General features: G+C 33.5%; 1 protein-coding gene across 1 annotated transcript; it reads right to left on the reverse strand.

The window, feature by feature from the left end:
* Positions 1-11,868: 11,868 nt before the first annotated feature.
* On the reverse strand, positions 11,869-19,818 carry LOC109340570 (phospholipase A(1) LCAT3). The gene is made up of 11 exons (XM_019578292.1): positions 19,509-19,818; positions 19,347-19,438; positions 18,267-18,394; positions 18,048-18,183; positions 17,861-17,912; positions 16,860-16,960; positions 16,126-16,305; positions 14,624-14,781; positions 14,264-14,318; positions 12,783-12,836; positions 11,869-12,435 (listed from the first exon to the last, which is right to left on the reverse strand). Exons 1-11 carry the CDS (start codon positions 19,711-19,713, stop codon positions 12,256-12,258), a joined length of 1,341 nt encoding a protein of 446 aa, XP_019433837.1. The 5' UTR covers positions 19,714-19,818; the 3' UTR covers positions 11,869-12,255.
* Between the last annotated feature and the right edge of the window lie 2,434 nt (positions 19,819-22,252).

Raw genomic sequence — 22,252 nt, forward strand, 5'->3', positions numbered from 1 at the left:
TGGTATCAAAGAATAAAATGAACAAAAGAATAAAGTTAGAAGTTAACCGTACCACTTCTTTCGAAAGGTTGGTATAAAGAATAAAGTAATAAATAATTGTTAGTTGCGGAAATGTAAATGATAGAAAGTAAATGTTAGTTGTGGAAAGTAATTGACAGAAAATAAATGTTAGTGGTTATATTATTATTCATCACTCTTTATTTGTTAAGTAACAATCCATTGATTGGATTGCACTCTTTTGCATATTATTCTTATGTACAAAGTTACAAACCATGAATTGGTTTGAACTTATGCTTTTAGGAATCTTTTATTCAACAAATAAAATTTATAAGTCAACACTTTACTATGTTACACTTGCATCTCTTTTCAAGATTCAATTGTAGTATAGTATATGGTTTTGTCGAACCAAAGAGAATTGCATTAGAAAAAGATTATATAGGTATATTATAGCAAAAATAATGGTTCACAACTTTTTTGATGATTTTTAAGTTATGTTGCATAAAAACATTAACAAAGAAACATAAACTATTATTTACAAATTCTTGAGAAGAAAATTGATTTGAAACAGAATTATTTCTATACTCAAATCATTTTGAAAAACATTATAAATCCACACTTAATTTCTAAATCCTTTAACTAGTGTCCTTGTACTATAAGATGATTTTCAAACCTTATGTAATACACTAAATAATAGTTAAGTATCACTCGTCGGAGTAGGTTGTGAGATAGTGAGAGATAATATCATTCTTCGGATTAAAAATGTCATCCAATTGTATGTGATTAAATATGTTCATATTTCTATCTTTTCTTGCATGACTTTTGCATTTCTTTTAGAGATTTTGTAGGAATGAAATTACATGTTTCTGCATAATTCTGAACTCATACATATTCTTGTTAATTTGTGAGATTTGTATAGGGTTTATAGTTGGATTTGAATTGTAATATTTGAGCCATATTGTGCTTTATAATACTCTGTTTTTGTGCTGTTTTTGTGATAAGGAAAGTCATCTCTTGGTGTCTTACCATCAAATAGATTCAGTGAGTCTTCACCAAGACTCATAGGTCTTGAGTTTAGAACATATTCTTGACTGGGGTAGATCGTAAGAAAGGTTTTCCTAGGCGATTAGAGTAGTCAAACCAAGATAGATGTTCTAGGAATTCAAGAAGGGAACATCTAAGGTCTCGTATTGGAAGTGTGCATGTAATATACATTCGTTTCAATATTAGTGAACAAAATCTCCCGAGATTAGAAGGGGAGGACTGGATGTAGTTTTGCAGTGGATCGCAAAATGAATCAGCATATAAATTCCTTGTTGCTGGCTTTTTCTAACCATTATCTCTTTACTTTTCAAGTTGTTTAATTGCCTATTTTAGTTGATATTTTGAATACTGTAATTCTGCCATATAGAGATTAGTTATATTCAAATATATTTGTTGTATCATTTCTATAATAGCGATGAGTGGTTGTGCAAACAAGTCATTCAACAACCTGTTGTTTTGTGCAATTCAATCGATTAAGTTAGTTCTTTAATTGATTAACTATGCGTTTTCCAGGATATGGCTTTGGTGCGAAAAGCGGTATTTGGGAACCACGACACATATTCAACCCCCCCTTCTTGGTATGTTCTATCCACTGATACCTAACAAGGGGTATCAGAGCTAGTACGACGTGCTAGCTCAACCGCATACGCATGATCCTTAAGGGAAAACAAATGGGTTCCACCAACCCTTTGGCGGTGATGGCGCATCCATTAACCGCCCTCCTGTATTCAATGGCGAAGGATATGCCTACTGGAAAGTCCGCATGAAAATATTCATAGAAGCCATTGACTCAGATATTTGGGAATTCGTAGTCAACGAGCCTTTCGTTCCACAACATTTAGTGGACGATGAACTGAAAGAAAAACGTAAAAGTCTATGGACCGATGATGAACGTAAAAAGGTTCAACACAATCTACATGCTAAAAACATCATCACATCGGTCCTATCATATGATGAATTCTTTCGGGTTTTGCTGTGTCAAAGTGCCAATAAAATGTGGGACACTTTACAAGTAACTCACGAAGGCACTAGCAAAGTCAAGCGTGCCAGGTTGAATGTCCTGACACATGAAAAAATGATTCACTCATATAGTAAACCATTTAGTTACTATAGATAAATCTTTTACCAAAGGAGAACTTACTAATAAAGTTTTACGTTGTCTTGATAGGAGATGGCAACCTAAAGTTACAGCTATCATGGAATCCAAGGATCTTGACTCCATGCCTTTGGCGACATTATTTGGAAAGCTTCAAGAGCACGAGATGGAGCTTGGACGCTTGACGATACACAAGGAATCAGACCGCAAAAAGAAAAGTATATCTCATAAAGCAACAACGTCTCAATCTACAGAAGAGAAAGAAGATGATAAGTCTGATTCAGATATGGATGATGAAACATTGTGCCTTCTTGTACGAAAATTCGAGGAGTTCCTAAAGAAAGGAGGATTCAAACGTTTCCAGAAGAAAGAAGCGCATGAGTCAACTAGAAAAGGCAAGGGTAACAAAGAGCGCTTCACTTGCCACGAGTGTGGTAAGCCAGGACACATGAGGTTTCAATGTCCTACTTACCTCAAGAAATTTGATTCAGAAAAGAGAACTCCTCGAGACTTCAAGTCAAAGAAGGCCTACATTGTATTGGACGTACCAGAGGAGGATATGACATCAAGCACCTCAGATGAAGAGGAGACAACCAAGCTATGCTTAATGACCAAAACAAATGATGCTTGTGGCTCAAATTCAAAGAAGGTGAACAACGAGGTATATTCTGATACCTCATCTTCTTCATCTGATGATTCACCTCCTTATGAGGATTTATATAATGCTTATGTCGAATTGCATAATGAATTAAAGAAATTAGCTAGGATTAGTTCTGATAGAAAACGAGTAATCCTTCTAAATGAATAGAAAATAGTTTAATTACATAAAGAATTGGATGAGACAAAACTAGAGAATGATACATTAGATCTAATATATTCCTGTAATACATGCAATTCCTCTAATGATAATTTATGTCAATCAAGTGTCTGTGATTTTTGTGAGACTTTGTAAAATGAAAACTTGAACCTTAATGAAAAACTTGCAAGACTCACAGAGAGTCAAAACATGTTAGACACTATGCTTAGGCAAACTAGAAATATCAATGACCATACTAGACTAGGATATATTCCCCCTATGCGTAGGAGAAGACCATATAGGAGACCTATTACTCGGCCTAATAATAAATTTAATAATAAGAAGGTTCTTACATGCTTTTATTGTGGCACACATGGCCACACTTCCTACTCTTGTTATATTATGAAATAAGGTATACCTAGTGTCGTATATGTCTGGATGAAAGAGGGAGATGACTCCCTGGTTACTAACAGAAAAGGACCCAATATAACTTGGGTATCTAAAAAAGGCAAGAGATCTATTTTGCAGGTATGTCTACAAGCACATGGACAACATTGGTATCATGATAGTGGATGCTCGAGATATATGATGGGTGACAGATCAAAATTCCTAGAAAACATTGGTATCTTGATAGTGGATGCTTGAGACATGTGACGAGTGATAGATCAAAATTCCTAGATCTATCATTGAAAGAAAAAGGGTTTGTCACGTACGCATACAACAAGAAAAGAAAGATACTTGGCACCATAATAATTGGCAACTCAAATCAGGCAGTGTTCGAGAATGTGCTATATGTTGAAGGCCTGAAACACAATCTCTTGAGTATCAGGCAACTCTGCAACTAAGGTAACTATGTATCTTTTGATTTTGAATGTTGTATAATTCGTGACAATATATCTAATAAAGTTAAGTTTGTCGGACATCGTATTCATAATATCTATATGGATAACCTGGAGGATGTCACTACTCTATTTTCAAAATGTTTTATATCTAAAGAGGATGACATCTGGCTTTGACATAGGCGCGTGCTAATATTCATGTAAAGCATCTAGATAAATTGTCTAAAAATAATTTGGTTGATGGGCTACCAAAACTTGATTTTGAAACTCAGGAAAATTGTGATACTTGTCAAAAATGAAAAAAGTTAAAAACCCTTTTTGTAAAAAGAATGTGATATCCACAACAAGAACCTTGAAGCTTCTCCACATGGACTTGATTGGACCATCACAAGTTTTGAGTTTTGGTGGTAGCTTTAAGCTTTAGTAATTGTTAACGATTTCTCTAGATTCACATGGACACTATTTCTATCGTCCAAGAGCGATGCATTCAAGTCTTTCAAAACCCTTGCCAAACAAATCCAAAATCAGTTTAACCATAAGATATATTCGATCCGATCATGGTGGTGAATTTGAAAACCATCAATCTGATAAATTTTGTGATAAATATTGTATTATGCATCAGTTCTCGGGTCATCGTACCCCTCAACAAATTGGAGTTGTTGAGAGGAAGAATCGAGTCCTAGAGGAGCTTGCTAGAACCATGCTGAACGAAAGCAAGGTTTCTAAGTATTTTTGGACTGATGCAGTACATACAACTTGCTATGTGATAAATCGTATACTCTTAAGGACTACTTTTTCAAAAACTCCTTATGAACTTTTAAAAGGCCGAAAACCTAATATTGCTCATTTTCATGCTTTTGGTTGTGAATGCTTTATCTTAAATAATGGAAAGAGAGCTTTAGGGAAATTTGACTCAAAAGCTGATGAGGGTATATTTTTAGGGTATTCATTGCATAGTAAAGCTTATCGAGTGTTTAATAATATTCATTGCAAGTAGAAGAGTCTATACATGTCCATTTTGACGAATCTTCTCCAAAAGAGAAGAGAAAGATATTTTCTGATGATGTTGCAGGTGCTTTAGAAGAAGCATACTCTAAGAACATGGACTAGGACAAAGAATAAGAAGCATAGCAAATTGTCCAAGATGAGCATCAGGACCTGTCGATCGCGTAGAAGATCAAGAAGGATCATCCACTCGACAAAGTTATAGGGATATCACTACGGGGGTGGTAACCTGTAGTTCTTCACGTAATTTTTGTAACTTTGTTGCTTTTGTATCTCAAATCGAGCCAAAGACCATCGATGAGGACATCGAGGATGTGCCCTGAGGTTTAGCTATGCAACAAGAGTTAAACCAGTTCGAGCATAATAATGTATGGGACTTGATCCCTAATCCTAAAGAACATGCATTGATTGGTACTAGATAGGTCTTTCATAAAAAATTATATGAATCTGGCTTGATCATAAGAAATAAAGCACCCTTAGTGGCCAAAGGCTACAACCAGGAGGAAGGCATCGATTATGATGAGACCTATGCTCCTGTAGCCAGATTAGAGGCCATTAGGATGCTTCTATCCTTTGCATCGATTATGAACTTTAAGCTCTTTCAAATGGATGTCAAGAGCGCCTTTCTGAATGGCTACATTCAAGAGGAGGTATATGTTAATCAACCTCTCGGCTTTGAAAATTTTAAATATCTGAACCCTGTATATAAGCTCAAGAAGGCTCTCTATGGTCTGAAACATGCCCCTAGAGCTTGGTATGATAGATTGAGCTCTTTCCTTTTGGAAAAAGGGTCCATGAGGGGTATGGTTGATACTACCATCTTTATCCATAGATTAGATGATCACATATTATTAGTTCAAATATATGTTGATGATATAATTTTCGAATCTACTAATGACATTTTGTGTAAAGAATTTTCTGAGATGATGTAGGGAGAATTTGAGATGTCAATGATGGATGAGTTGACCTTCTTCCTTGGGCTACAAATCAAACAAATGGAAAGTGACATCTTCATTCATCAATTGAAATACTGCAAGGAGTTACTGAAAAAGTTCGACATGGAAAAATGTAAAGAAGCTTCAACACCTATGGCGTCTGCTTGCTATCTAGACAAAGAGGAAAAGGGAAAAGCTATCGAGGTAACCAAGTATCGAGGGATTATCGATTCATTATTATATTTAACTACGAGTTCCCCGATATTATGTTTAGTGTTTGTATGTGTGCTAGATTTCAAGCATTACCTAAAGATTCACATTATATTGTTGTTAAACGCATCATGAGATATTTAAAAGGAACAACTAATATGGGATTATGGTATCCTTGGGTTGCCTCTTATCCTTGGTAGGATATTCCGATTCTGATTTTGTTGGATGCAAGTTGGATCAGAAGAGCACTAGTGGGACTTGTTCACCTTCTTCAAGTGTGGGAAACCAGGTCATATGGCACGCAAGTGCAGAAATAACCCAATGGATCGTCCTTCACAAGCCAACATAGTTGATGATCCATTTGTGGCTGTATTATTTGAGGTCACTATGGTTGGAGGAATTGATGGGTGGTGGATAGATACTGGCGCATCCCACCATGTCTTCTATGGCCGTGCTATGTTCAAAACATACACAAATGTTGATGACAAGGAGGTGTTGTTGGGTAACTCCCACACCATTGTTGTTGCTGGAACTGGTGATGTGGAGCTAAAGTTTACATCAGAGAAGACTCTGATTATCAAAGATGCAATGCACACTCCAGAGATGAGGAAGAATCTAGTTTCTAGTTTTCTTCTTAATAAGGCTGGTTTTACCCATATTATAGGAGCAGACTTGTATACTCTTACTAGGAATGACGTATTTGTTGGGAAAGGGTACGCCACTAATGACATGTTTAAATTAAATGTTGATGTTTCTATTAATAAAATTTCAGATTTTGTTTACATGTTGTGTGATTTTAATATTTGGCATTCTAGACTTTGTCATATTAATAAACGTGCAACTTCAAATTTTAGTAGCTTAGGTTTAATTCCAAAGTTATCTAAAAATGATTTTGAAATTATTAAATCATGCAGTCAAGCGGAAATTTCAAAAAAAAACCCTCATAAACTAGTAATGCGAGAATCTGAGCCTTTAGATTTAATACACTCAGATATATGTGAATTAGATAGAACGTTAAGTAGAAATGTTAAATGTTATTTTATCACTTTTATTGATGATTGTTCTGATTTTACTTACGTATATCTTATGAGAAGTGGAGCACTTGACATATTTAAGTTATATGTAATTGAAATTGAAAATCAACTCAACAAGAAAATAAAGAAACTCAAAAGCGATAGAGGCACTAATATGACTATATCATGTTTAATGATTTTTATAAATTAAATGGCATTATTCATGAAACAAATGCACCATATTCACTTGAAATGAATGGTAAAGCTGAAAAAAGAATAGAACTTTAACTGAATTAGTTATAGCTATTATGTTAAGTTCTGGTGCAACACCCTCTTGGTGGAGTGAAATTTTATTAACTGTATGATATGTGCTAAATAGAGTCTCCAAGGCTAAAAGCAAAATTTCCCCATGTGAAATTATTAAGAATAGAAAACAAAACTTGTCTTATTTGAGAACTCGGGGTTATCTGGCCTATGTCCGGATACCAGATGCCAAGAGAGTTAAACTCGTAAGTAGAGCCTATGAATGTGTATTCACTGGGCATGATGTAAATAGCAAGATGTACATGTTTTATGACCTTAACATGAAATTGATCATTGAGTCTAACAATGCAGACTTCAATGAAATGAAATTCCCTTTTAAATTGAGGAATATTGGGGGTACAACAACTAGTAAAATACCTGTGATTAGCAATAATGATAATAACGATGAGTTAGAAATAGAACCTAGAAGAAGTAAGAGAACAAGGACTGCTAGAGAGTATGGACATGATTATATAGTCTATATATTGGAAGATGATCCATTAACTCTCCAAGAAGCTTTGACTTCTTTGGATGCTGATTTGTGGCAAAAGGCCATAAATGATGAAGTGGATTCTCTAGAGTCTAACAAGACCTGACATTTAGCTGACTTACCTCCTGGTTGTAAACCTATTGGTTGTAAGTGGATATTTAAAAAGAAACTGAAACCTGATGTCACAATGGATAAATACAAGGCTCGCCTTGTAGCTAAGGATTTTAGGCAAATGGAGAATGTAGATTTCTTCGACACCTTTTCACATGTTACTAGAATAACATTCATGAGTACTAATTTCGCTCGTTGCGATACATAATTTATTAGTACATCAAATGAATGTTAAGACTGTTTTCTTAAATGGTGATTTGGAAGAAGAAATCTATATGGAACAACCTAAAGGTTTTGTAATACATGGGAAAGAAAATAAGGTTTGCAAGTTAGATAAGTCATTGTATGGTCTTAAGCAAGTACCTAAGCAGTGGCATGAAAATTTTAACGACTTAATGATCTCGAATGAGTTTAAGGTGAATGAAAGTGAGAAATGCATTTATTACAAAAAAAAAATGACATTTGCACTATCATATATCTATATGTAGACGACCTACTCATATTTGGTTCCAACATTCATGTTGTGAATAATGTGAAATCATTATTGTGTAACAACTTTGATATGAAAGACCTTGGAAAGGCAAGTGTAATCCTTGGTATAAAAAATTACTAGGTCAAAATAAGGAATTTCTTTGGATCAATCTCACTATATGGAAAAGATCTTAAAGAAATAAAATACTTTGACTATAAACCTGATAGCACACCATATGATCCAAGTGTAAAAAAATTTAAGAACACTAATGAAGGTGTAAGGCAAGCTGAGTATGCTACCATCATTGGTAGCCTTCGGTATACCACTGATTGCACTAGACCCGGTATTGCCTATATTATGGGATTATTATGCAGGATTACCAGTAGACCTAGTATGGAGCATTGGCATGCTATAGAAAGGGGAATGAGATACCTTAAGAAAACAATGAACTTTGGATTACATTACCAAAAAATTTCAGTTGTCCTAGAAGGATTCAACGATGCTGATTGGAACACTCTTTTAGATGATTCCAAAGCAACCAGTGGCTATATATTTAGCATAGCTGGTGGGGCTGTTTCTTAAAAGTCAAATAAACAGACTATTTGGTTTAATCCACTATGGAAGCTGAGATGATAGCACTAGCAACAACTAGTGAAGAAGCAAGTTGTCTGAGAAGCTTGCTTGCAGAGATTCCCATATGGAAAAAACCAATTCCAGCTATGTTGATCCATTGTGATAGTACCGCGGCTATTGTAAAAATTGAGAATCGCTTTTATAACGGTAAGAAATGACAAATTTGTCATAAACACAGCACTGTTAGAGAGTTACTCTCTATAGGAGCTGTTAGAGTGGATCATGTACGCACTAAGAATAACTTAGCATATCCTTTCACGAAAGGACTAGCTAGAGAGAAAGTTCATAATACTTCTCAAAGTATGGGACTATTGCCCTTAGAACGAGGATCACTCATGATGGTAACCCGACCTAACTGATTGGAGATCTCAACAAATAGGTCCAATGAGTAATAACAAGTCGTGAAGTGATATGAGAATGATGTTATAAAATTATGAGAAGCATGATTGATGCTGCATATGTAAGGATGAGTTAAACTCTTAATGAAATCTATACTCTAATTGGAGTGGACTACCTAGGCTACAGAAGTACTCTTGATAGACTCACCTATGTGAATGTGGAAGTTGGGGCCGCTTCCTATGAAATTTTGGGGCATAAAATTCTAGAGTGTTCACTATACTAGGATAGACGTGCATGGTCTTTAACGCACGAGCTTTACAGAATACACATTTGAAAAGATTGTGTATGGTTTGATGCTGGAGATAGAGTTCAAGACTACGAGTCACTCTAGTAAAATCTGGATCTTATTCTCTATGCAAAGGTTCAAGTCGCATGACACATTTGTTTATGCATAATCTTATTGAGACCACATAAATTCCGGGAAATCGTTTTTTAATTTCAAGTGGGGGGTTGTTGTAATTTGTTGAAAGAATGATGTTTTGAAGTGAAATAAAAAAACTCATTAGTCTCACTTTGCTTGGAGGTGGGAAGTTGAAAGGCTTTATTTATTTCTTAATTTATTTAATTTTTTGGGGTCTTTTGGGCTTGGACCGTGTGTTGACCAAGTCAACACACACATGCAATAAGGAAAGAGTCGTTAGAGAGTCGTTGGAGAAGATCTCGACCATTATGATAGAGTCGTTGGTAATAGAGTTGTTGATGAAAGAGTCGTTAGAGAGTCGTTGGAGGCCTTAGGTTATAAATAGAGGTCTCATTCTCTTATTATAATTTGCACCAAGTTGAAGGTGTTTACCTCTCAACTTCTCTTTCTCCCCGTTATATTCCGCCGACGCATTTTCGGCAACCTTCTCCCCCTTTCTTTCCATGGCACTTGAGAGTTGGCACAGGCAGCCAAAGTGGAAATTTCGGGAACTGACACTTGTAGTCAGTATTGTGAAAAAAGAATTGGCACGGGTAGCCATACTGTGAGAATTTGAGAATTGACACTGGTAGCCACATTGTGGGTGTATTCAAGAGCGATTCTTACAGTGTAGTAAGAAACTGTATAATAGAGAATGAGTTGTTTTATCCTGAGGATGGCGTGGTTGATAATCTGCTTGCACAATTTTAGCAGTACCATGAAACATCTTAAAGAGTGTGTGTGTGAACCCGAACCTGAGTAAAATCCAATTACAACCCTAACTCGAACCCAATTACATCGGGTTTTCCTTATTAAATTCGGGCAGGTACCCATGAGTTCGGTTTTCATTGTCATCCCTAGCTGAGATGACTAACTTGGTGATATTATTGGAAATTGAAATTGAAAAAACCTTGGCTAAAATACTTAATGGACTAACATCACTTAGGGTGCACGCGTTGTATTTTTTAGTTGGTGTTGGAGAAAATGGAAAGATCTGGTGATAGAAATATCATTGCAAATTTGGATAGGGACAACAATGATTATAATTCGTATAAAAGTCTTAAGGGATTGTTTAAGTGAGATAGTCCAGTAAGAGCCTGTTTTTATAAACCGTATGACTAGGATATTCCTACATATAAACTAAACAATCTCTAATACCAGTTGTACATTTCATAATTGGTAAAGAAGATTCTTGAAATTGGTTGGCTTACCATATAAGCATCTCTAATAGAAGTAGTGGAAACCAATAATAGATATTGTTGTTAAGAAAATTTTTACTCTCTCTTGTTTTCTCACTGGGGCGTTGGCCTTCTAGTATTTTGATGGATAACAATTGGTTGAATTGCATAAGCATTGATAAAAAATAATTTAATTGAAGATTGAACTTAGAAGCACATAAAACACAAACATCATTTATCATTTGTATATGTTTGATATGAGGTAAGCTAATAATTGATGTGTATGTAACTTATGATACGTAGATGGAGCAGCTAACTGACTTGTCGAAGATTTAAAGTCATTTACCTCTAGTAAATGAGGACTTCTTATGATTATTTTGAATGAGTAATGGTGTTGATACCCTTACGTTCTAGTAAAGTTAGATGATGCCTGGATATATTTTCAGTAAATAATTTTTAGGAGAGAATGATTTTATCATACTAGTAGGGACTTTATTTATTACAAATTTGATGATGATTATGAATAAAGAAAATCAGTTTGAAAATTTATTCCTAGCTTAGGGTGCTAAAATGTGCTTCTTGAAAATTCAAGTTAACAATGTCTTTACAGATATATTTTTTTATGTTGTCAATTTAGTGAATTTTGCTAACATCAACATCGCTTTAGTAAGTGTAAAAAAAAACTTTGGTATTTGTGGCAGAGATTTGAGTATCAGAAAGAAAAATCCCTCATCAACACTGATATTACTGACTGCATTAATTCAGAATGAAATACCTCATCATCATAGCTTCATTGCGAACTTGGATCTAGTACTCTTGTTAAAGCTGAATTGTGGGGTTTATTAAGGGGATCGAGTTTGGCGTCAGACATGTAGATCCAGAACATGCGCATGGAGATAGATTCTCAGATGCAGTGTTTTAAATTACAAAAAGAATCAACAAGAATATACTCCATAATACTGGGTCCATGCTCTTTATTCATGAATTATCACATGTCTATTACACCATCATTCACACATTTCCTATAATGGTGGATCTGTTTAACTTACAAACGGTTCTTTATGTCCCTTAACATGTAATTGCTCATTTACTACATAGTGCATTTTCCATTCTCAGGAATTCTGATCACCATATACATGACATAATGCATAATGAAATTATACCATATACAGGTAATTTTGGATTACCTGAACAAGGGCTAAACTGGTTTATTGCACAAAAATACTTTAAAAATAAAGACAAAGGAAGAATATGAAGAATAAAATAAAAATGTAACGGAATAAGACACTTCTGTTTGGTTACCATGGAAACACATGCACATGGAAGTAGCAAATTTATAGAACGATAGGCTTCATTGAATCAGAGTCTGCCACTTTCGATGTCTTAGATTTCTTGCTAACTATTGGTTCAATACCCAGCCATTTCTTGATATACTGAAATGCCTTTTGATCCCGCAATATTTCACGGTGAGCGGCAGCAACTTCCACTCTTTCGGTAGCGTCGAGTCCATCAGCCTATAATATGAAAAGACCAAAGAACTCCGCATAGTTCAAATTCAAATATCAAACAATATCTATATACTTTGCCTACATTCCCATAAGCCTGAGAAGTATATCTCACTATCTTAAAACACTGCAGATAATCAATCACCTTGAATAGCTAAATGACTATTTGAATGACATGCTTAAATGTTTTTAGGTTTTAGCATTATGGAATTACAGATTTAGTCCCACAACTTTACCAAAAGTGTCGCATAATTTGGCAATGAAGCTGTGCCCAAAGCAGTTATAATCACTTATAATACAAGAATTTCAACATGGCTACAGCTAATTACATAAGACAGAAAGAAAAGAGAGAGCACCTTGCATGATTCAGCGGGAACTGTTCCATCTCCATCGACATAAGAATATGCTGGCTGAAAACAAGAAAAAATATTATTTTATACTCGAACAAGAAAAGTACTGAGCCAAACTAGCTACAAATGAAGCAAAGTTTTTCAATCTCTGTGCTTATCAGTAACAGAAATCCCCTTGAAACAAACATGAACAGAAAACTAAGCAAGGTCAAATATACGCCTTTTTAGAAATATGCACATTTCTTCTAACTAGACACACCAAGGAACTGGTAAACAGCACCCTGCCCTAAAAGATGATTTGCTCTACGGTGACAGGACATATACAACATTTACTTATAAACTCAAACAAAATATTGCAAATTAAAAAGTAGATTCCTTAAAATGTAACAGAAATGGACTATTATTTTTTAACTGACGCTGAACATAAATAAGTAAGCAAAATGTCTTTTGTATTAATCCTGCTAAATATTGTCCCAACAATAGACTTGACCTTAGAGAATGTTTTGGACTTCTAGATGAGAATGTTGAGGAGGAATCTTGTTTGCGAGTTGGCTTTTAAAGAAAAAGGGAAGGCTTGAGAACCATGTGGGCAATAAAGATTTGGCAAAAATATGAACATATGAAGATCTCTCTGCTTGTGGTGATAAAAGGTTACATACAATTACACACACCCCTCATTGGAGAGATTTGGATCAGGCCAAAGAATGTGCATCATTTACCCTTATAAAATTTAGAGGTTTTGGTTTTCATAAAGAAGTTAAAGATTCTGTGGCAGTGCTTTGCTTTTGTTATTCTCTGGTGCCTTTGGTTGAAAAGGAATGCTAAAATGTGTGCAAGGGAACTGCTTTGTCTTTATTCTTTAGACAACATTTGGGAGGGATTTTCTTAGCTTGTTTATCATGATCTGTTTAGATTCTGAAAGACAAGCTAAGAGATTGAAATGCTTTGTAACTTCACTAAATCTTTTGGCTTTTAGGGGTTTCTTTTGTTTTCTGCTTATGAGGATTTCTTATCCTCTTTCTTTATAATCCTCTTTCTTTGTAATCCTCTCTTCTTTATTAATAATTTTTAATTTTCTACCAAAAAAGAAGAGAATAAAGAAATGATGAAAGATATCTCTAAATTAGACCCCACAAACCTGAGTTAAATTTTTAAGTTTGGTTGTTGATTCATTATTTCATCAGTTGAGACTGACCTTGTACTAGATTATATCACATTATGATTGTGAAAGCTACTCAAAAGAAAAGTCGTATAGTTCCTCTTTGTACTTTGTTTTAACATCAGCTTTGAGAGGGAGCACTAACTCCCAAGAGTCAGAATTGATTATAGTTCAACATGATCAGCTTGGATTCAATTTCAGGATACTGGTAGAATTGAGCCTCTCAACAAGATTAGAAAAAGGTTCAGTATTAATGACCTATTTTTAAAGAATGATCATCAGAATCTTCATAAATGACTATTTGAGACAAGAGATTCAAGAGACTCACCATTGTGTGGCATATTTCAGACAAGTCCTCTAGTGGAGATTCTTCTGAACCATAGCTGCATTAGCCACAAAAATGTCAGAAGTAAAAAAGGAATAGAAACTAACAGTGAATGTGTGTCATCATTCTTGAACACAAGATTATCCTGCTTACATGGTAAAAAATATGGGGGAGGGGGACAAAGGTTAATATAAAATACTGATTACAGGGCATAGTCAAATCCGGATAAAGGTTGAAAGGATGATAAACATGCCAATACCAACTCTTAAGGTGATCCAGTTTCTTCCAAACATTCCCTAATACTGCTAGTTTATAGAAAGTACTTCGAAGACATACACTACCAAGAGCAATTCAGTCACATACCAAACATCAAAAGGAGTGTCAAGTGATGCCCCATAAATATTATAGAAGCTAACCCCATCTGGCAGTTTTGAATTACTGATAAGTTGGCGAGTTCCAGCAGCCCATTCAAGGATATCAATGTTAAATGGAAGTGCTATTGTTTTCCCATCGTAATTTATCTGCGAGAATTAACATTCACAAGTCCTTGGTATAAATAAATGTGAAAATTACAATAGAAATGATTTTTTACGATTAGAAAGAGAATGCAATGTGTTGTGCGCATTTCATAATTAACACAAATCCTTCACTTGGCATTGAAGATAAAATTCATATAACAGCATTTGCTTAGTGCCTTAGTCTACAAGAGACGAAAATTTCACAGTCCCTTATGCTGAACCCAGAACTGGTTTTATTAAACAGAGAAATCACTTCAGTTACAAACAGCATTTATGAGATCAGGCAGACCAGACTTGCCAGTTTGACTGATTGAACCTGGACCTTGCCCAGGTTCAGTTCAGTTCTTATCAAAATTGGATAAGCGGGCAAGTTTTGTGAGAACAGTTCTACTAAGTAGAATCTTGATTTTGTGTTTGGGAATCAATAACCATTGTAAAACTATGACAAATCTTTTATAACATGGATAGACAACAAGATTGTGTTAATAAATATAAAGTTTTCACAAAAAATTGCTTAAAAACACATTTTCTAAATTTAACAAAATTATCATTTGAATTAACATGAATTTTAAATTTTAATGAAATTATGATTTGAAAACTGCTATATCATCAATAGTTTAACAAAATTTGAATAATATAAGCTATATTAGTGTTTTATACAATCTTACAATTTACTTATCTTTTCACATAGTACTTTTATATTGATTATATATTATTGCTAGACATATATACTTTAGAAGTCTGGTTCAACCATAAGATTGTGTTTGGTTGAGGTTAACTTTGTTGTTGGACATCCAAATAAGAATAAATTCTTCTTTTTTTGAAATAGTATTTTTCTTATATTGATTCTACAATATTATTGGTAGCATATATACTTTAGAAGCCTGGTTCAATCACAAGAGTGTGTTTGGTTGAGATTAATTTTACCAACAAAAAAATACAGTCGTTAGAGGTCCAAATAAGCATAAACTTATCTTTTTTTACCTGATGGTCTGATTATTGCGATTATTTAAAAATTTGAACCAAACACACTCTAAACTGTGACTGCTTCCTATTGTAACTCTCCTCATTGGTTTAACCATCACTGTTTTTCTAGAGATCCAAGCATATCATAATTATTAATTCAACTATGAACTTTATATGCACTAGGAATAAGGTTAAAACTTAAAGTACGCTCCTAAATATGCCAACAGCTCCTAAATCAAAGCAAAATCTAACAGATTATTATGTAATTGTACAAGCAAAAGTTAAAGTTTCATAAATTGAATTCCTCCAACATTTAAAAACATATACGCGTATACCTGCAACTTACATTTATCAACCTTAAGAAAAGTTCAGGCAGAGTACCTCATTATTCCTCAATGCTTCTTTAAATAAAGAGTAACTCTGAGCTGGTCCATAAGATTCCAAATTGATGTTAGTTTCCCCATTCTTGCCATGTTTTCGCCAAACGTGAATTCCTGGCTGCTTTTTCCATTTATATTCCGGATTTGGCAACATCTCATAGAGTGATGGACACTCAATTAACTAACATGGTAAAAGAAGATTATCTCAAAAACTTAGTGCCTTCATAAAACGTAACATGAAAATGTGACTATTATCAAAGGAACTAGTTAGATTGTGCCCAAGCTTTGGATCTCAAGAACTAGTGGGTATGAGCATCTTAGAAGGGTGAACCACAATGAGGGGTGACATAGGTTCTTCAAAGTTGAGCCTCCAGGGGCTATGGTTGACCGGGTTATTGTAGAGAGAAGCTGTGAAAGTGGAAGTCTATATGTGAAGAATGATCTTAGCCATCGGAGGCTCCACATCGGAGAATATCTTCACCACTCTTCACAACCATTCTATCTTGTGTATACAGCTCATATCCACCAGCTCCAGATGATTCAAAGCTTGGTCACCATTCCCTTGAAGAACCCATCCATTTAAACTGAACTTCACTCCTTCCTTGGCAACAACGCCATGACTATTGATTAACACTTTTGAAAGTGAAAATGGAGATTTTTCTTAGGAAAAAAATTATTCGAAATACTGAATTCAAAGATGCTGATGGAACAAACTAATTGAGAACAAGAATTTACCAATTGATGCATAGACCACCTTGATACAAAAAAATTACTTTCAAAGCCATCAACAAACTGTAATCCAGTTAATAAAGCATCATTGACACACCCAGGGGCTCCTGTAAATATGGAATTCATGTTCAAGCAAGGATGGATAATACAACAAGGAAAATGAAAAGAGAACAGTATAAACAGAAACACCGAGACTATTACATTTCTTAGTCAAAACAGTAGAAATTTTTTTAAAGCACTAAACAAGGAAATTTTGTATGTCACTTCCATCAAACCAATATATTTATATTAGGATCCAATGAACTAAACAAGGAAAGATTAATTGGGTCGGTTTTATTTCAAAGCAAGTCTGGAAAAATATCAGCAACAAATCAAGTCTACAAGTAACAATAGAATGAACAACAACAACAACAACTGAGCCTTAGTCCCACTAGGTGAGGTTGGTTATAAGGATAGAACGACGTCATAATGCTCTATCATTTATCATGTCAATTGACAATAACAATAGAGTGAACGAAAGATAAAAATGCCAAGATGGGAAGGAAAAATTAAGGAGATCACAATCTTGTAGTTGAAGAAGACAGTCAGAAAGACAGTCTTAGTGGCTTCATATCATAAATTTGTAGAATTGCATGATTATCTATAAATTATGCGGAGTTAAGAATATGTTTTAATTTCATTTCATGAAATTTCACCTTGACTCTCATATACCTTTCATAAAGAGTGAGTTTCTAATGAAATTAGTGTCCACTGCAAAGTTAGAAAGTGTAATATTTTATTACCGAGGCATGACAAAACCCACAAAAATAACTAGAAAACTATGAATAGGAAAAAATATCACACATCCATTCTACTACATTTGTCATCAAATTCAAATAGAAGTACCTTACTTTCCTTTTTTAAAAGATAATTTTATATTCAGCAAACCTAGTAGTATTGACTATCCCTGATATATACATGACACAGTAGGCCAAAAACAGAGGAAGACACAAAATAAGAAGAATTACCTTGGAAAGGACAAGCCATGCAAATCCACTTCTTTACATATTTCGAAAACAGCTGCCAAGGACGAACGTAAATTACGAGTTAAGCTTTAATAGTAATAAAATATTAATATTGAAGACTTTTCTCGCTATATAATATATAAAATGTGTTGTACAAATAACAAAAGTGTTGGAGACAAACTATACACACATCATTGTGAAGTGACATGAAACACAATATCAGAATTCCTCCCATGGAATGTGAAATCAGATTAACTTTTCTTCCACCAGATTTTTTGTAAGCAGTTTCCAACTTGACTTTAAGACCTTCCATTAACTTGTCAATTCTGCAAACAAAAATATCCATAAAGTTTGGGGATTGACTAATTAGAAATTAGATTCATTGAACTTTACACTCTCGACAATATACCTATTGCTTTGCCGGAAATCATAACCATATCCAAACAATGTGGTTCCTTTCTTGTATCCACATCCAACAAGCATGTTAATCATATCATGAAAATGATATACCTCCGACAAATGTATTAATTTAGTGAACTGCAGCATCATAGAAAAAACACAAGGCAAATAATTCATTAGAGGACAACATATATTTCATTATCTATTTATCTAATGTTGAGGATAATGAGTTCTGTTTCATTTTATCGGCCAGCTTTAGAAAATTAAATCAAGATTTATTATTTCGTTTAAACTTTATCCTAGTGTCTTGGTGTCTCCACTTAATGGAATGAGAGTTAGCTGTATGGTAATTTTTTTTTTCAATAGAAAAGCTTGCTAGGTAGAATTCCTCATCGATATGAGATAATTTAGTCCCTTACACTTATATGCTTCTATAACTAAGGCAGTTTTGCTAAAAACATTAAAATGAGACGAAACATAACATATGAATTCTATTCTATGTTTAGTGCATTTTATAAATACAACATTACAGAGCATAGGGTTAAAATATGGGACATTTTGGTTCTAATTACAAGAGTGAAGACAAAGAGAATATATTAGAACCACTCTATGAGTGTCTTGTTTCTTTCTATTCCTAATCAATTCCGATCCATTTTGTGTCAAATGTTACTGAAGGCTACTTCAGAGGTATCCGGAAGAAGTATAATGAGCTGATTTTGATTTAACTTATCATATACACATCTAAGAAGGTGTTTAGAGTAACTTACAAAAATAAAGTATGAACTTCCTAAAAGCTCTTGTGACAAACGTTTATTCACTAAGTGCTTAATTAAGCTCTTTACCTGCCCTTAATTACCCTTAATTATTTTACAACTAGAGAGTAACATTGTTTTAAACTGCACTCCACAACCACATTTGCGAATGCAATATCACAGTTTCCGGAGTCTCTGCAACAACATCACCATCGCAGCACTTGTGGCCACATTTTCCGACAATTTTCAGCAATTGTGGTAAACATAATATAACCGCGACCACAATTTAAAACACTGGTGAGTAACTACTGAGCTAGATGGAAGGGAAGAGTGGTTACCAGTGATGGATCTAAAATATCGATAGCATACAGACCATGATCATCATCAGGAACCTCAATAACAGAATTCTTGTCCAATGTTTCCGTGTAACCTGAAACACCAAAGTTCATTACAGAACAACGTTTTGTTACAAATTACGCAAAACGCAGCGTTTAGAAAACCTGTTTTGGGATTATAGAGAGACAATATCTTCTTTTTGAACTCGAGGTCAGCGAGGATGAACCGAACCCAAACACGAGTCGTGAACCCGAACCCCTTGGGCTTGGAGTTGATAATGGAACCTCCCATGCCTGAAACGAGCAGAACCGGGTCGAGATCAGAGACCGGTTCATCGGTTTTGTCTCCGAAACACGGACACGAACGCATGCTTGGTTTTTTTTCTCAACTCTATGGACTCTGAAGTGAAGGGGAAGAAGCTCAAGTTCAGTAATCACTCATGATACACGAGGACACACTATTTTGTAGAACTTTACTTGAGAACCATGTATTACTACAATTTTTATTTGAATAATATTGTCAAAAAATGATATATTCTTATTAAATCATCGCAAAATGATACATTATATTTACTAATAATTAATTTATGAATGACATATCTGAATTTATTATCAGATAATTTGTATCAATCTTTTGTAAAGGATATATCATTATATTCTTATGAGCTAAAAGAGATATTATTAGATCATTAAAACAATAAGGTAATATTTATTATTGCTACTTTTAATTATTTATTTATATTATTTATATTTTAAACCTCAATAATAATAAAAAAATAAATAATATAATGATAGTATAAACTTTTTTATCTTTTCAGTATAATTTTTTTTTTTGTTAAGAGAAACCACACTCGTTATATAAACTTTAATGGTTTAGGAATTTGGTTTTGGTCATTCCAAAGGAAGACATGATAATTTCTCTATTTTTACATGTTTTTTTTAGTTTTGACCATTGGTTAAGCAATGCTCTAGAGAATCGTGTACGTATGCCGTACGACTGTCCTGCCTCACTTATCAATTTCGATTTACAATCTCCCTATTATTATTATTCCATCTACTTTTTTGGATTCTAGTAATCTTTATGTATGGATATTTATTTTTTTGGCTTTAGCAACTATAAATTCCTATTCACATTTTTTTTCCAAGAAGATTCATAAAATGGATTAGAAAGGGTTAAAATTATAAGTTTAAATATGAGCACTAACAATTTTAATTTCATAATTTTATTAACTTAAATTAACTCCCAAAACAAAAAGCTTTCTAAGTAAAATAATGAAATGATATAAATGGTATAACCTATTTCAATAAAACATTTCTATAAATGGAATTTTAATTTGGTTAGTAATAAAAGAGATAATAGGTAAACTGATGCAATCCTTTGAATAAAAATAATAAACTATTATCATTATTAACAATGAAAAGTAATGTTATATCATGATACACCACTTATAAATCAATAATTAATAAATAAAGTATTATTTTATTAACAATAAAGAGTAATGTTACATCATCATCTAAATCATTTGAGTCAATTATAAATCAATAATTAATAAATAAAAAATCATTTTACTACTTGCATTACAATATGATATAGGATGTTTGTAAGATGATATCATTTGAGAAAAAATATATAAATTGGTAGTGTATGAGTTTTATACATCATTCATATTTTACGTTTAATCATTAGAAACTTTTAAAAATAATAATACAAATAAATGATGAATGATATATTAATTGTGTATATATTTTTACACTAACAACTTGCCTATAGAGAAAAAGATATATGCACCAATACTATAATAATTTTTTATATTGTCACTATATCATTTATGATTTATTTTTAATTATTATTAACTCTTAAAATAAAAGTAATATAAATAAATGATAGATAATATATTTTCTGTATATAGATCTTTACCTTGATAGTACCAGTGTTGTTAAATCATACCGGTTATCAAACCGGTCAGAGTACTGATATAGTGATACAGTAGTTCAACCGGTGGTTTAGTAATTAAACCGCATACCGGTTAAACCGGACATACCTACTTATATTTATATATATAAAAACCTATAACAAAAAATTCCAAATAGATAGATACTCAAATTTATAATTCATATTTATAATCTACTCAAAATTCACATAAACAAACAAATTTAAGTCTTTCACAAATTCAAAATCTAAATTACAAAACATATGTCAATCCAAAAGTATCACTTAACACCCGCAAAATATAAATAAATGACACAAGTTCACAACTCACTCTACAAAACAAATAAATTTAGAGTTTTAACATTTAACACCAATGAGTCAAAGTTATCTCATATCGATATTATATTCTATTTTCAGACATTGCTCCAAGATTACACAAATGTCACTGAGATTACACACGAATGTTAGAACCAAAATGTGTAATCTATTATGCCTTGGAAACATGTGCCTTGAGTGTTGAAAAGGGGATGGAAAGATAGGTCACCACCTTGTAATGAGTTTTTAAGTTTTTAAGATTTTTAAAAAAAAAAAAATATGTGTATAAACCGACCGGTTTAGTAAAATACTGGCCAGTTCACCGGTTTTTTGACTGGTTTTGACCGGTTTTGATACTTGACCAGTTCAACATTTGTATCGTACCGATTAGGGTTCTGGTTCACCATTTTTCTGGTTGAACCGGCCAGTACAAAATAATTTTTACAACATTGGTAAGTATACTATCATATATATTTTATTTTCCAACAATAAAATATGAAACCCGTGCTTACCAACCAAAACATATGTCAACCACGTGTACAATATAAGAAAATATATCGTATCAAAATTTGCAAGCATCTAAATGGTATATTCTTTCGCTACCATAGACTCACAGCTTCCTGAAGACAGACTGGCTCTTTTATGGACAGTTGACAATCTACTG

The sequence above is a fragment of the Lupinus angustifolius genome, unplaced genomic scaffold, assembly GCF_001865875.1.
Source record: "Lupinus angustifolius cultivar Tanjil unplaced genomic scaffold, LupAngTanjil_v1.0 Scaffold_200_28, whole genome shotgun sequence".
NCBI classification, from domain to species: Eukaryota; Viridiplantae; Streptophyta; class Magnoliopsida; order Fabales; family Fabaceae; genus Lupinus; species Lupinus angustifolius.